This window comes from Microcaecilia unicolor, chromosome 8 (assembly GCF_901765095.1).
Source record: "Microcaecilia unicolor chromosome 8, aMicUni1.1, whole genome shotgun sequence".
In the NCBI taxonomy this organism is placed as follows: domain Eukaryota; kingdom Metazoa; phylum Chordata; class Amphibia; order Gymnophiona; family Siphonopidae; genus Microcaecilia; species Microcaecilia unicolor.
The window spans coordinates 241,676,861-241,693,135 of record NC_044038.1 but is presented as its reverse complement, the minus strand read 5'-3'; the positions used below and the strand labels follow the sequence as shown (position 1 = coordinate 241,693,135).

General features: G+C 44.1%; 1 protein-coding gene across 1 annotated transcript in view; it reads right to left on the bottom strand.

Annotated features, from left to right (window-relative positions):
- Nucleotides 1-7,643, bottom strand: part of AHCY (adenosylhomocysteinase) — a 33,110-nt gene extending 25,467 nt beyond the window's left edge. The window contains exons 1-2 of the mRNA XM_030212258.1: nt 7,528-7,643; nt 3,465-3,655 (exon numbers count right to left, since the gene is read on the bottom strand). Of these exons, the coding sequence (XP_030068118.1) occupies nt 3,465-3,655; nt 7,528-7,555 (219 nt within the window). The 5' untranslated portion in view covers nt 7,556-7,643. The remainder of the gene's footprint in view (nt 1-3,464; nt 3,656-7,527) is intronic.
- Between the last annotated feature and the right edge of the window lie 8,632 nt (nt 7,644-16,275).

The following is a 16,275-nucleotide window of genomic DNA, read 5'->3' as shown; positions in this document are numbered from 1 at the left end:
GAGGAAAGGCTAAAGAGGTTAGGGATCTTCAGCTTGGAGAAGAGGTGGCCAAGGGGAAATACGATAGAGGCCTATAAAATACTGAATGGAGTGGAACAGGAAGACGTGAACTGCTTGGTTACACTTTCCAAAAATACAAGGACTAGGGAGCACACAATGAAGCTACTAAGCAGTGAAGAAATGTTCTCAGATTTGCTCTACATTTATTGAAGTGTAATTAAACTCGAATTCTTTCCCAGAGAATGTGGTAAAAGCAGTTACCTTGGCAGGGTTTAAAAAAAGGTTTGGATCATTTCCTAAAAGTCCATAAGCCATTAAGATGGACTTTTGTATTTTTTAAAACAGTAACAACTGATTCACATCAACCATTTCCACTCCACTTAATATTTTATAGACCACCAATCATATTTATTTTTATTTTTTGTTACATTTGTACCCTGCGCTTTCCCACTCATGGCAGGCTCAATGCGGCAGGCAATGGAGGGTTAAGTGACTTGCCCAGAGTCACAAGGTGCTGCCTGTGCAGGGAATCGAACTCAGTTCCTCAGGACCAAAGTCCACCACCCTGACCACTAGGCCACTCCTCCAAATATATCCCCTCAGCCATCTCTTCTCCATGCTGAAGAACCCTAGCAGCTTTGGCCTTTTCCTCCCATCCCCTTTATCATTTTTCATCATCCTTCTCTATACCTTTCCTAATTCCACTATATCTTTTTTCAAATGCAGTGACCAGAACTGCACATAATATTCTAGGTGTGTTCGTACCATGGAGCGATAAAAAGGCATTATAACATTCTCATTTTAGTTTTCTGTTCCTTTCCTAATAATTACTAATATTCTATTTGCTTTCTTAGCCGCAGCAGCACAATGAGCAGAGGGTTTCAACACAACAATATCTAGATCCTTTTCCTGGGTGGTAACTCCTGATGTGGAACCTTGCATCACGTAGCTATAGTTTGGGTTCCTCTTTCCTACATGCATCACTTTGCACTGTTCACATTAAATGTCACCTTGCAATTTTTTCACAATCCCCTTGTGATTTAACAACTTTGAATAGCTTTTTTTTTTGTCATCAGCAAATTTAATTACCTCAGTAGTTATTCCCATTTCCAGATCATTTATAAATATGTTAAACAACAAAAAAAAAAATCCCAATTTGATCTGCATTATTGGACACGTTATACCCAGTGCGTTCTTCTAGCAAAAAAGGTGCCGGTACTCAAATGCCAGGCCACCCTTCAGGGGTGGGGTGATCACTGATGTACCCATCCCATAATAGCCAAGCCCCCTGCATCCAGTCACAGAATCTATGACAAGGCAGAATTGGTGTCTAGACTCTGAGCTCTTTCATTAAAACCTGGGGAACATGGGCCAATTTTAGCACATAATGGAAAAGGTGGCAGTACTCAGTACCCCTTCAAAAAAAAAAAAAAAAACCCTGGTTATATCTGATAGTGTCTCAAGGGTTATCCTCTTTTCATCTGGTATCAGAGATGCTTATTCATTTAGTATCACTATAATAAATGGGTAATAGTTTCTATGATGTCAATATATGTAAAACCAGAAACTATGTAAACTCCAATATAGTCAAATTCAAAAAAACATATATACAGTATAAATAAATTATATAATAATTATGTGCTCAGTTTTTTTTTTTTTGACTGATTTGGAGAGTTCCTCCCAAAGCTGCTGTATTTTTTGTTCCCCTGAAGACGCCGTTTTATTGGCGAAACATGGCCCATGTAGGGAACTGGAAAGTTTTGTTTTATTTTGTGATGTGAAATAAGCTACACGACAAAAGTATTACATTGACCAGGAAGCAAGATTGGATATTGTATGCACATCAAAGAATTGGACTTAAATCCACTATTCAAGCTAAGTACCAGCATTATATGTGCACATTATTATTGCACTTTAAAACAAGATCTCACTTAGGTTTGTAATAGGAGGAGGCAAGGCGTGCAACGATGTTAAGAAGGTGTTTACATCTCAGTCCTGAGTCTCTGTATTTACACCAAAAAAAAAAACTGAGCACATAATCTCTCTATATAAAAGGCAACCCCAACGTTCTGAAGCCTCCACGGAAGTTGAGGCGCCCGAGATATCCGGTGTGCCCTGGAGTGTCTGCACCGCCCTCGCGTCAAAACGTCATGACGTTGAGGGCGGAGCTATGACACTCGAGGGCCGAAACGGAAACGCCACAGCGAACAACGAAAGTAGCTCGGAGGGAGGGGGCCCCTTGCTAGCGCCCGTTTCATTGCGCTCAGAAACGGGCATTTTTTCCTAGTTATATAATTTATTTAAACTGTATATATGATTTTTTGAATTTGACTATATTGGAGTTTACATAGTTTCTGGTTTTACATTTATCTTCATTTAGTGCCATAAATTCTAACTCGCCAATCTTATTAAAAAAAACAAAAAGCTCGACATCCGTATACGACTAAATGTTTGATTTATTTATTAGGATTTACCATCCATATGTACAGTCCTGCATATTGTTAGCAGTCGATTCAGGTAGTTTGCAAGCAGTTACTTGTTTTTAATTTAACATGAACTATGGCTGAAAAGTGTCTGAAAGGGCCAAACCGTTGATGTCTTGTTTTTTAAACAAGATTTAAATGCTGTACTACAGTTATATTTTCATAAGTCTCAATCTTTATTTTTTGGCTGGAAGATATGGATTTATCTGGATGTGAGAGTGCTCAGAAGGGGAAAACCAGCTCTTCTGGCTTTAAGGCAGGAAACTAGAAATGTGGGTGCTTCTTTTTTTCATTAAGATATCCATGTAAATGTTTTATTTCACTACTTAAGGGTTAAACAGGGTTGTTTTTTTGTTTTTTTTTTGGGGGGGGGGGGTTTACCTCAGAGCAATTAACAGCTTTTTGGACTTAAAGATTTCAGTTAGTTCTTGGTGAGTATAATGGATCTGAACCGGGGAACAATTTAGTTTCATGTTCTAGTCTGCTTTGCTTTAACAAGGTTATTTTATGTATAACTAGGAAAAAATGCCCGTTTCTGAGCGGAATGAAACGGGCGCTAGCAAAAGGCCCCCTCCCTCCGAGCTACTTGCCTTGTTTGCTGTGGCGTTTCCGTTTCGGCCCTCGAGTGTCATAGCTCCGCCCTCGACGTCATGACGTTTTGACGCGAGGGCGGTGCAGACACTCCAGTGCACACCGGATATCTCGGGCGCCTCAACTTCCGTGGAGGCTTCAGAACGTTGGGGTTGCCTTTTATATAGAGAGATTTGCTAAATGCTTATAAATAAAAATAAATACATCTGCATTAAGAGCATCCTCTAGAAGGATATGCTGTTTTAACATCCTCTGAAGTTATCACACTTTGAACTATATGTTCTGGATTAATGTAAATCTGTACTTTAATAGAATTTCCCAATCCTAAGCTGTAAAATGTAAAACAATGACTTGTTCCCAGGGGCTTTGGTAGCCTATTAAGGTGAATACCTCTGCTCCAAGGGCAGTCAGAGTCTCGATGAGAACAGCTGTCTGTAGCGTCATGTGGAGGCAACCTGCGATCCGAGCACCTTTCAGTGGCTTGGACCGTGCATACATCTCCCGCATCTTCATCAGCCCTGGCATCTCATTCTCCGCAATCTTGATGGCTTTCCGGCCCCATTCAGCCAGACTGATGTCAGCTGTAGACAGGAAAGACAAAGGACAGTAGGCTGAGCGATCTTGACTAACAGAAGTATACTTATTTCCCCACTCAAAAGGAGGGCCAATAAGTCAACATTAAGAGTGAAGGAGTGGCCTAATGGTTAGGGTGGTGGACTCTGGTCTTGGGGAACTGAGGAAGTGAGTTCGATTCCCACTTCAGGCACAGGCAGCTCCTTGTGACTCTGGGAAAGTCACTTAACCCTCCATTGCCCCATGTAAGCTGCATTGAGCAAGCACAGGGTACAAATGTAACAAAAATAAAATAGATACTATTGGAGATTCTACATGGAATGTTGCTACTATTGGAGATTCTACATGGAATGTTGCTATTCCACTAGCAACATTCATGTAGAAGGCTGCGCAGGCTTCCGTTTCTGTGAGTCTGACGTCCTGCAGAAGCCTGCGCGGCCACATTGGTGATCTGCAAGGGCCGACTTCTACATGGAATGTTGCTAGTGGAATAGCAACATTCCATGTAGAATCTCAAATAGTAGCAACAGTGGAGGAGTGGCCTAGTGGTTAGGGTGGTGGACTTTGGTCCTGGGGAACTGAGTTCAATTCCCACTTCAGGCACAGGCAGCTCCTTGTGACTCTGGGCAAGTCACTTAACCCTCCATTGCCCCATGTAAGCCGCATTGAGCCTGCCATGAATGGGAAAGCGCGGGGTACAAATGTAACTAAAAAAAACCCCCACATACACTAACAACTACTTTGTTACTCATCTGATTCTTAGGCTGCTGAGAAACAGGCAAACTCAACTATAGCTTCTTTTCCTTTTCTGTAATGAACAGCTCTAAAAAATTAACTTCTTCATCCAGAATCAGTGCTGAAGAACACTTCATTACTATGACAAATGACAGTTATTTTCAAACAGCTGCCAACTCAATCAAATGAGTTGCTGAAGGAAAAATTTGCGTGACTGTGCAAACTACATTTTTTTTTTTATCCCTTTCCAACTTTTTTAGCATTGAATCCAAGTTCAATCAACCTGGGTCCACTATGGGAATAAGCACCCAAGAAAAAGATCTAGGTGTCACTGTAAACAATACTCTGAAATCTTCTGCCCAGTGTGTAGCAGCAGCCGGAAAAAAAAAAGAAAACAGAATACTAGGAATTCTTAGGAAAAGGACAATAAATAAGATCAAGAATATTATAATGCCTCTATCACTCCATGGTGCAACATCACCTTGAGTATTTGACCTATTTGACTGACTGTACATTTGTCCTTTAGATTATAAGCTCCTTTGAGCAGGGACTGTCCTTCTATGTTAAATTGTACAGCGCTGCGTAACCCTAGTAGCGCTTTAGAAATGTCAAGTAGTAGTAGTAGTAAGTCTGGTAATGGTATCTCAAAGAAGACATAGCGGAATTGGAAAAGGTTCAAAGTGGAGGAGTGGCCTAGTGGTTAGGGTGGTGGACTTTGGTCCTGGGGAACTGAGTTTGATTCCCACTTCAGGCACAGGCAGCTCCTTGTGACTCTGGGCAAGTCACTTAACCCTCCATTGCCCCATGTAAGCCGCATTGAGCCTGCCATGAGTGGGAAAGCGTGGGGTACAAATGTAACAAAAAAAATAAATAAAAAAAGAAGACCGATCAAAATGATATGAGAAAAGGCTAAAGAGGTTAGGGCTCTTAAGCTTGGAAAAGAGCTGAGTGGTGTAGAGCTGAGGGGAGATATATTTGAGGTCTACAAAATTCTGTCTGGTGTAAAACGAGTAGAAGTGAATCAATATTTTTTTTCTCTTTCAAAAAGTAAAAAAAACTAGGACACACTCAATGAAGTTATATGGAAATACTTTAAAACAAATTAAATATTTTCCACTCAAACAGTTAAAGCTCTGGAACTATCTGGTTTTAAAAAAGGGTTGGACAAGTTCCTGGAGGAAAAGTACACAGTCTGCTATTGAGATAGACATAGTGAAGCCACTGCTTGCCCTGGGATTGGTAGGATGAAATGCTGCTACTATTTGGGTTTGTGGCAGGTACCGTGACGTTGGTTGGTCACTGTGGAAATAAGATACTGGGCTAGGACCATTGGTCTGACCCAGTATGACTATTCTTATGTTCTTATACTACTACTTAACATTTCTAGAGCGCTACTAGGGTTACGCAGCGCTGTACAAAATAAACAAAGAAGGACGGTCCCTGCTCAAATGAGCTTACAATCTAAAGAACGAAATGTCAAGTTGGGGCAGAGGTGTAGAGGTTAGGTGCCGAAGGCGACATTGAAGAGGTGGGCTTTAAGCAGAGATTTGAAGATGGGGAGGGAGGGGGCCTGACGTATGGGCTCGGGGAGTTTGTTCCACGCGGAGCCTGGAGTTGGCGGTGGTGGAGAAGGGTACTGAAAGGAGGGATTTGTCTTGAGAGCGGAGGTTACGGGTAGGAATGTAAGGGGAGATGAGAGTTGAGAGGTAAGGAGGGGCTGCAGATTGAGTACATTTGTAGGTTAGTAGTAGAAGCTTGAATTGAATGTGGTACCTGATCGGAAGCCAATGAAGTGACTTGAGGAGAGGGGTGATGTGAGTGTATCGGTTCAGGCGGAAGATAAGACGTGCAGCAGAGTTCTGAACGGACTGAAGGGGGATAGGTGGCTAAGTGGGAGACCAGTGAGGAGTAGGCTGCAGTAGTCAAGGCGAGAGGTAACGAGAGAGTGGAGAGTTCGGGTGGTGTGCTCAGAGAGGAAAGGGCGGATTTTGCTAATGTTATAGAGGAAGAAGCGACAGGTCTTGGCTATCTGCTGGATGTGCGCAGAGAAGGAGAGGGAGGAGTCAAAGATGACACCGAGGTTGCAGGCAGATGAGACGGGGACGATGAGGGTGTTATCAACTGAGATAGACCTATACTACTAACTGCCTGTAAGAACAAGCAAAACTGTGTTTTACTTTTTCACTTGAGTTATCTACAATTCACAATACAACAGAAGTCCATTGAACATTATTAAGAATTAAGTTTTTTTTTTTGTTTTTTTTTTTTGGGGGGGGGGGTGCTGGGCTTGATTGATTGACCCTTGGTCTTTTCCTGGTATGGCGGTGCTTATGTACTTAGAATGAAATGCAACTAATTTCCTGGGGACTTCTACCAAAGCAAATCCCAAATTAGCCATTGAAACATACAACAAAATATTATGTAAATCGCAATGTAACGGTTTGCTCCTGACCCATTAGGAATGTATTTAGTAAGCATTTGCCCCAGAGAGAGAGAGAAAACAATTAGTGCACAGGCTCCACGGTCACGTTCAACATATAAGTGTTGCACGTTTTGTTTTGCTTTCTAAATCTGTACATAAAAAATTGTAGAAAACCACAATGATTGCAGAAAGAGAGCACTGCACAGTTACTCCCATCCGAGTTCAGCAGCAAGCAACCCTCGTCATTGCCTGTCAGCTCTGCTCCCACGACGTGTCGGGAATTGTAGTTCCTCCAGGCGGAGTAGTCCACACCCCCACCCAGCTGCCAAGCCACGGCGCAACTATAATTCCCAGAAGTCAATAGGGGCGGGCCACGCGCGCTTCCAGGAACGCTTCTTAACACGCTGATTGTACAGTCCAAAGTGCATGGCTGTCAAGAAGCGCGCGTTTTCACAAACAGGGGCCAGAGAGGATTAGCCGCCATACTGACTGCAAATAATATATATCTATCTATAATCCCGCGCCAAAGCAGTAAGGCGAACTCGGGGGCTGCTGCACCCGCATATACTCAGCAGCAGCAGCCCCAGAGAGCACGTGCAGCGCTTCTTCTGCACACTGCAAGGGCTGCCGTGGACTCAGCCATCGGTAAGCAAACAAGCTCTGCGCGCCCTCCTGCTGGTACTTTAGTTCTGCGTGGACTGGGCCGGGTGGAGTTCGGCTTACCGACTTTGTAGGGCAGCTTTTCGGACATGCTGAAAAAAGCAGCAGAGCCTGACAGTCAGCGAGCGCGTAGCAGCAGCAGACAGGAACCGGGGCAGAGGGCGGCATGCGCGCGCCCCGCCTTTAAAAAGACTCCCCTCATTTGCATGCGTTCTCCGCGGCGGTCTCCGTATATGGAGAGGCGAGGGGCGCGGCTTTGCTTGGACTAGGTCTTAGAATGGCGGGAGGCGTAACCGCGGCCACCAATAGCAGCAGTGCGCCTTGGCAAAGGGCGGGGATAGGAAACATGTGGTTGGACTTTCGCCTGTTGGGTAAGTGGGGTTTGAAGAATGCAGGCTGGTGGCTTATTTATTTTCTTTTATTGCATTTGTATCCCGCATTCCCCCACCTATTTGCAGGCTCTCAACCTTGCTTCTGTTGTGAATGTCTGTGACACAGCTGTCAGACAATATTCAGTGCAGTTAAAGAAAGACAAAAAAAAAACCTTATATATCATTTCACTGTTGCTATCAATGATGAAAAGCAAATTTAGACACCGGGTTTCTACGATGACAGGGTAAAGAGGGATGGTCCAGAGGCCAGCAACGTTTCCAACTGGAGTAGGTGATAGGGAACTAGGGACTAGTAATGGAGATTTGAAGTAAAATTAAACTCATTTTAATTTTACAACGTTAACAGTACTGCAAGTTTATTCATAGGTTAACAGAAGTTTAATTAATTTAGTGCACTAAATTTTTGTAAAGCACACTAGTGGCTGCATAGTTTACTGTATTGCATTTGTATCCCACATCATCCAAGTCAAGGACTCAGTTCTGTGTGGCTTGCATAAAACTTAAGCAGATATACAAATATAGGAAGGGGAGTTCTATATATTCAAATACAGCTATTGGGAAGTGGGGTGCTAAAAAAAAGTGACGTATAATCGGTGTCAAGGTTCCTACTGTTTTAATTACTGTTATAAAAACTTCAACACAAAAAAATATTACTGTTAAAGTGGCTTAACTATTTTATTTTCATATTTCCAGTGGATTTGATGCTAAAGAAAGAGTACTAGGATATAGTACTTTGTACAGGAAATATAGCCATTTGAAAAAGGAAATGATATCTATATAAAAAGTAAGATTATCAAGATAATACAATACCAACTTTAGTCTACCATCTTGGGGAGCGTGGTCACCACCATAGGCGGTCGGTGGCCCAACTGTTTGGGGAGGCTAAAGGGGGTGGAGTTAGGGATGGGGCCAGGGGTGGAGCTTAAATCCATAATTGTCTGATAACACACAGAAAAAAAATAAATAAAAATAAAAGTCACAATACTTTTATTAAATTTAGATATTAAATATGTATCATATGTCAAAGAATAAAGTGATTGCTCAAAGCATATACTAACCATAATCGCTCAACTGCAAAACACTATGCACATCTTTGTGCAAAAACACACTCAGAACTTTACTGTACCAAAAATATTACACTGGGCAGAACCTAATACACCATTAGGGGCTTATAGCCCATTTAGTTATGTTTAAACAAAAGAGATCTGCATTAAAAAAATATTTATTTTTATTTTGACCTATAAAACCACTTGTCCCTGAAACATGCCTAAAAACAGAATAATCCAGTTGTGTATCTAAAATACAAATTCCTACAAATGAGATGACATTAAAATGTGATTCCATGTGCCCCAGCTTTAGCCTTGTTACGATCAACAATCAAGAACAACCTGGATGCAGCAGCTCAAAAGTTTGTTTGTTTTGTTTGGGCTGAAGGCAGTGAGGATGTCATGCTGGGGAAACACATTAACCAAATTGGCTTCCTTGTTTACTTACTGGGCTACAAAGGCTCACTTCCACTCGTTTTGGGAGTCTTGCATCTTTCTCCCTGTTTCTTCTGCTGCCTGCTGTCTCCCCGGTTGTCATTTTTACTGCACTGAAGAGTTCTGCCTCGGCACCGGCAATTCAGAGACTCAAATTCAGAGTCAGCCTTCTGCCAACGTTGGGGCTTCTCCTCAGGGGCGTCCAGGACTCTAACCTAACTTCCTCTTTTCTGCAGAGCTGGGAGGGAGTGAGACATGCCCGAAGAGAAAGCCCCGATGCTGGCAGAAGGCTGACTCTGAATTGCCGGTGCCGAGGCAGAACTCTTCAGTGCAGTAAAAATGACGATGGAGACGGCGGGCAGCAGAAGAAACACAAGATGATCAGGGTTGGGCTGGGGAGGCTTAGCCTCCCCAAGCCTCTTATACGGGGCGCCTATGGTCACCACATTCATGAAAGGCGGAATAAGGAAAATAATTAACAAAGGAAGTAGCAGGACCCTGTCACCTAATTATTTCTGTCCCTAGACAGAGTTGGCCTAATAGGTAGCAGACCTTCCATCCAGAAAGTGATGTAACTCAGAAGGCTCAAATAAATGATATAACGTGGAAGGGCATAATCGAACGGGGGCGCCCATCTCTAAGAACGGCGCCGTGAAAGGGCAGGGCAACACACATTATCAAAACAAGATGGGCATCCATCTTTCGTTTCGATAATACGGTCGGGGACAGCCAAATCTCAACATTTGGGTCGAACTTAGAGATGGGCGACCTCGGTTTTCACCGATAATGGAAACTAAACATCTATCTCAAAAATGGCCAAATCCAAGCCCTTTGTTTGTGGGAGGAGCCATCATTTGTAGTGCGCTGGTCCCCCTCACATGCCAGGACACCAACCGGGCACCCTAGGGGACACTGCAGTGGACTTCACAAATTGCTCCCAGGTGCGTAGCTCCCTTACCTTGGGTGCTGAGCCCCCCCCAAAACCCACTACCCACAACTGTACACCACTACCATAGCCCTTACGGGTGAAGGGGGGCACCTAGATGTGGGTATAGTGGGTTTCTGGTTGGTTTTGGAGGGCTCACATTTACCACCACAAGTGTAACAGGTAGGGGGGGATGGGCCTGGGTCCGCCTGCCTGAAGTGCACTGCACCCACTAAAACTGCTCAAGGGACCTGTATACTGTTGCGATGGACCTGAGTATGGCATTTGAGGCTGGCAACAAAGTATTTTTAAACTTGTTTTTTATGGTGGGAGGGGGTCAGTGACCACTGGGGAAGTAAGGGGAGGTAATCCCCGATTCCCTCCAGTGGTCATCTGGTCAGTTCAGGCACCTTTTTGAGTCTTGGTCGCAAGAAAAAATGGAGCAAGTAAAGTCGGCCAAGTGCTTCTTTTTTCCATTATCAGCCGAGGACGGCCAACTCTTAATCACACCCCAGTCCCGCCTTCCTTACCCTGCCGACACGCCCCCGTGAACTTTGGCCGTCCCCGCGACGGAAAACAGTTGAGGACGGCCAAAATCGGCTTTCGATTATGCCGATTTGGCCGGCCTTGCGAGAAGGACACCCATCTCCCGATTTGTGTCAAAAGATGGGCATCCTTCTCTTTCGAAAATAAGCGTAATAGTAACATAGTAGATGATGGCAGATAAAGACCTGAACGGTCCATCCAGTCTGCCCAATAAGAAAACCTGAAAACAGCAAACCAAAACCTAATAGGCCACATTTTTCTATGTACTTTCTTATGTTAAATGTAACATTATTTACATTCACAATACATTTACAGGATCTTAGTTGAAGAGTACTAGGATATGCAAAACTTGAAACCAAAGTAAGGTTGGAATTCAGCAGGAGTCAAGTATACCACCAGGATGTATGCTGCAGTAGGGTCTGAAAAAGAAAACAGCTGTTCAGTGGGTGATTTGCAGTAAGATCAGGGGTCAGAGCATGTATTTGGTCCTTAAAAAATTGTAATAGGTTTATATCAGGGATTCCCAAGCCTGTCCTGGGAGCCACACAACCAGTCAAGTTTTCAGACTATTCACAGTGAACATACATGAGATAAATGTGCATATGCTTTGTAAAATCCAGTGCATGCTGATTTATTTCATGTGTACTGTAAAGCTGGGAGGAAAACTCCTCAATGCACAAAAGTGTAAAGGCTGGAACCTGCAGGGGAAAAGGAGGGAGGTAGTGGCATACCAAGGGTGGGGGCGATGGGTGCAGTCTACCCCAGGTGCAGACAGTAAGTGAGTGCACTCAGCAGTTGCATGGCTGTCCGCTCTGCCGGTCTCCTGTCCCCTCTGACATCAACTTCTTGTTCTGGACATCAACTTCTTGTTCCCCACCTATTCTGATCTCATACTCCCCCAGACTGCTCTTACACAGTCCAGGAATTAACGAACAGGGGACCGCTCAGTGCACCCCTTTACTGCTTGGAGGGTGGGGGGGGGGGGGTGATGCAACTGGAGGAGGGGTGCTCCTAATTATATAAGTGCATTCACTCTGCAGCCCCTCACTACCTCTCCACCCTCAGCTCTCCCTACACTCCTTCCCAGTAACTCCATTCACTAGGCAAATCTCTCCTAATTGCACCCTTTTCCTCCATCGCTAACTCCTGACTCTGTTCCTTTTATCTCGCCGCACCTTATGCAGGAATAGGCTTCCTGAACTGTTACGTTTAGCTCCATCCCTGGCTGCCTTCAAATCCGGGCTAAAGACCTGATTGGATAGCAGAGCCAGTAGTGGGAGGCGGGGCTGGAGGTTGGGAGGCGGGGATAGTGCGGGGCAGACTTATATGGTCTGTGCCAGAGCCAGTGGTGGGAGGCGGGACTGGAGGTTGGGAGGCAGGGATAGCGCTGGGCAGACTTATACGGTCTGTGCCAGAGCCGGTGGTGGGAGGCGGGGATAGTGCTGGGCAGATTTATATGGTCTGTGCCAGAGCCGCTGGTTGGGAGGCGGGGCTGGTGGTTGGGAGGCGGGGATAGTGCTGGGCAGACTTATACGGTCTGTGCCCTGAAGAGCACAGGTACAAATCAAAGTAGGGTATACACAAAAGTAGCACACATGAGTTGTCTTGTTGGGCAGACTGGATGGACCGTGCAGGTCTTTTTCTGCCGTCATCTACTATGTTACTATGTTACTGTTTGATGATGCTTTTGACTCCTAACCTGTCACCTATAAGTGCATTTTTTTTTTTTGTTACATTTGTACTCTGCAGCTCCTCAGTATCTCTCCCTACATTCCTCCCCGGGAATTCCGTTTACTGGGTAAATCTCTCTTAACTGCACCCTTCTCCTCCACTGCTAACTCCAGACTCCGTTCCTTTTATCTTGCTGCACCTTATGCCTGGAATAGACTTCCTTAGCCGGTAGGTCAAGCTCCATCTCTGTCCGTCTTCAAATCTAAGCTGAAAGCCCACCTTTTTAATGCTGCTTTTAACTCCTAACCCTTATTCACTTGTTCAGAACCCTTATTTTATCATCCTCACTTTAATATTCCCTTATCTCTTGTTTGTCCTGTTTGTCTGTCCTAATTAGATTGTAAGCTCTGTGGAGCAGGGACTGTCTCTTCATGTTCAAGTGTACAGCGCTGCATACGTCTAGTAGCGCTTTACAAATGATAAGTACTAGTAGTAGTGCTCGTAACCTTTATCTTGTCTTCCTCTCTTCAATAGTCCCTTTCCCTATGTGTCCTTCTGTCTGTCCTACTCTTATCCCTTATTGGTCCTGTCTGTCTGTCCTGATTTAGATTGTAAGCCCTTTTGAGCAGGGACTGTCTTTTCTTCATGTTCAATTGTGAAGCGCTGCGTATGACTGGTAGCGCTATAGAAATGATTTATAGTAGTAGTAGTAATTATATCCCTAGGAGCAGGTGAAGGCAAAAGAACATAAGAATAGTCATACTGGGGCAGACCGATGATCCATCTAGCCCAGTTTCCTGCTTCCAACAGTGGCCAATCCAGGTCACAAGTACTTGGCAGAATCCAAATTATTAGCAAGATTTCATGCTACCAATCCCAAAGAAGGAATTCTGGGATAGGTGAGGTTCAGTGGGAGGCAGTGCTGAGAGTAGGGTGGGACGGGCTTCCAACCAGAAGGCAGTTAGAGATACACAGATGCAGTGCGTTTTTTCTAGTAAAAAAAGGTGCTAGTACTCAAATGCCAGGCCACCCTTCAGGGGTGGGGTGATTACTGAGGGACACATCCCACAATAGCCAGCCCCCCCCTGCAACCAGTCACAGAATCTATGACAAGGCAGAATTGGTGTGTAGAGTCTGAGCTCTTTCATTAAAACTTGGGAACCATGGGTCAATTTTAGCAGACAATGGAAAAGGTGCCGGTACTCAGTACCCCCAAATACCCCCTCAAAAAAAGCCCTGCACAGATGACTCATTTTGCAGAAGGCTACACATTTTGAAGGTACTTTGCCTTATCCTTCACTGCCTCTGGATTTTTCTTACACACACTCTCTCTTCCTTACCCCCACCCACATGTTGAGTGTCTTTCACTTACCTCCCTAAGACACCACCTCTCTCTTAAGTACATAAGTAATGCCACACTGGGAAAAGACCAAGGGTCCATCGAGCCCAGCATCCTGTCCACGACAGCGGCCAATCCAGGCCAAGGGCACCTGGCAAGCTTCCCAAATGTACAAACATTCTATACATGTTATTCCTGGAATTGTGGATTTTTCCCAAGTCCATTTAGTAGCAGTTTATGGACTTGTCCTTTAGGAAACCGTCTAACCCCTTTTTAAACTCTGCCAAGCTAACCGCCTTCACCACGTTCTCTTTAGCAATATGTTCTCTCAATTCCTACTCCCTTTTCACCAGCTCTCTTGCACTGCCCCCCCTCCAGCTTTTATGCTGATGTACTTACTATATGTGCTTGTGTACACACAACCCCTCCTCCCCCAACTCACACCTATGGCTGTGTGTAAATGGAATGACAGAAGGGAATACAATGCTATACATAAGGAAATGATTAGACCAGTAGAAGTGTCTCATGTGACACAAACCTACTTCACATCAGAAAGATCCTGGTATAATCTTGTGACTACCTATGTTTGGAGTGTGAATACATCCAATTGTTCTTATTGGTTTGTCACAAGAATGTGCTAGTAATGACTAATGTATGCTGAGCAGGTTTCCAGAAGCAGTGTGTCATTAGCAAGTTCGTTGCTGTAATGACTAATTACTCTTGCCTGTATATTGGAATTTTGTCCAAAATGTGTATTAAAATGGAACTCTTTTAACACTAGCAGCTTGAGTTTGTTAAATTCAAAATAAATTATTTTGGGCAGGAGCTTAGACAACTCAACTTATGTCTGGGATAAAACAAAATCTACCATGGTTGGAGCATATACACCAGTTAGAGTGACATGTCTTTGATGGGGCAGGTTAAGCTACATTGTCATCAAGAATAGACTAATTGTATACCTGAAGACTCCAACTCATCCACCAGTTACATGTTGATGGCAAACTCGGCACCTGTATGCCATGGAAAACCACCTAGGTGGGCAGTTGAGCCAGGAGCCAATAAAGAAAAGCTGCAGTCAAAGCTGTATAAGTCTGCCCAGCCCTATCCCCGCCTCCCAACCACCAGCCCCGCCTCCCGATCTTGACTAAGCTCCTGAGGATCCATTCCTTCGGCACAGGATTCCTTTATGCTTATCCCACGCATGTTTGAATTCCGTTACCGTTTTCATTTCCACCACCTCCCGATGCTTGGAATGGCCTCCCGCGGGAGGTGGTGGAAATGAAAACGGTAACGGAATTCAAACATGCGTGGGATAAGCATAAAGGAATCCTGTGCCGAAGGAATGGATCCTCAGGAGCTTAGTCAAGATCGGGAGGCGGGGCTGGTGGTTGGGAGGCGGGGATAGTGCTGGGCAGACTTATACGGTCTGTGCTAGAGCTGGTGGTGGGAGGCGGGGCTGGTGGTTGGGAGGCGGGGATAGTGCTGGCCAGACTTATACGGTCTGTGCCCTGAAGAGGACAGGTACAAATAAAAAGTAGCACATATGAATTTATCTTGTTGGGCAGACTGGATGGACTGTGCAGGTCTTTTTCTGCCGTCATCTACTATGTTACTATTAGGTGCGAGGCTAATTATATTAATTTTTGGAAGAAATTAAAAACATATTTGTTTCAGTAATTTTTACAAAATTTTAGTTAGTTTTATCAATTTTTGTCTGTATTTCCTAGTATTATTGTAGCTTCTTGTTTGTAAACTACATAGAACCGGTGAATGCGGTCTGTAAGAAATATATTGTATTGTAAATGGAAAAGCATTTTTTCCTTTCTTCATATGCTGAGAGCATCATCCCTAAATCGGGCTCTGCTGTGCTACTGCTATTGCAGCTGTTCCAGTTCAACAAATGAGCATTATGCCTGAGCTGCCTATGTGCAGGTTTGTAATTGGATACTTCCAGTGCTATCTTCCACCTGTCCTTGTTGCTACTTACCCATTGCCACATCCATCACTAACCTACTCTGCCTGCTGAGATCCAGTTTAAAAAAGACCAGGGCAGCATTAACCCTTTGGTGAATCCTAGGCAAACATGTACTGTGGGCCTCCTGCAGTAACAGAAAAGAATTTTAAGCCCCTCCAAAATGTGATTTATGCCGAGAAGTGGAAGAATGGGCAACAACTTTCAAAGAACAGAGACAAAACCAAATTCCTAGTACTATCCAGCCCACACAACCCCACATCCTACCAAAAATTCACAATCGAACAACAAAGATGCCAGACTGGAACAACTTAAAATAGTAGTAATCATTCTCGACAAACATCTAACACTGGACAGTCAAATATCAGCAGTAACATCAAAATACTTCAGAACACTGTGGAAACTGAGAGAATAAGAGACTATTTCCCTAGACAATCTTTCCAGATACTGATCCAATCTGCGATACTATCACAACTAGACTACTG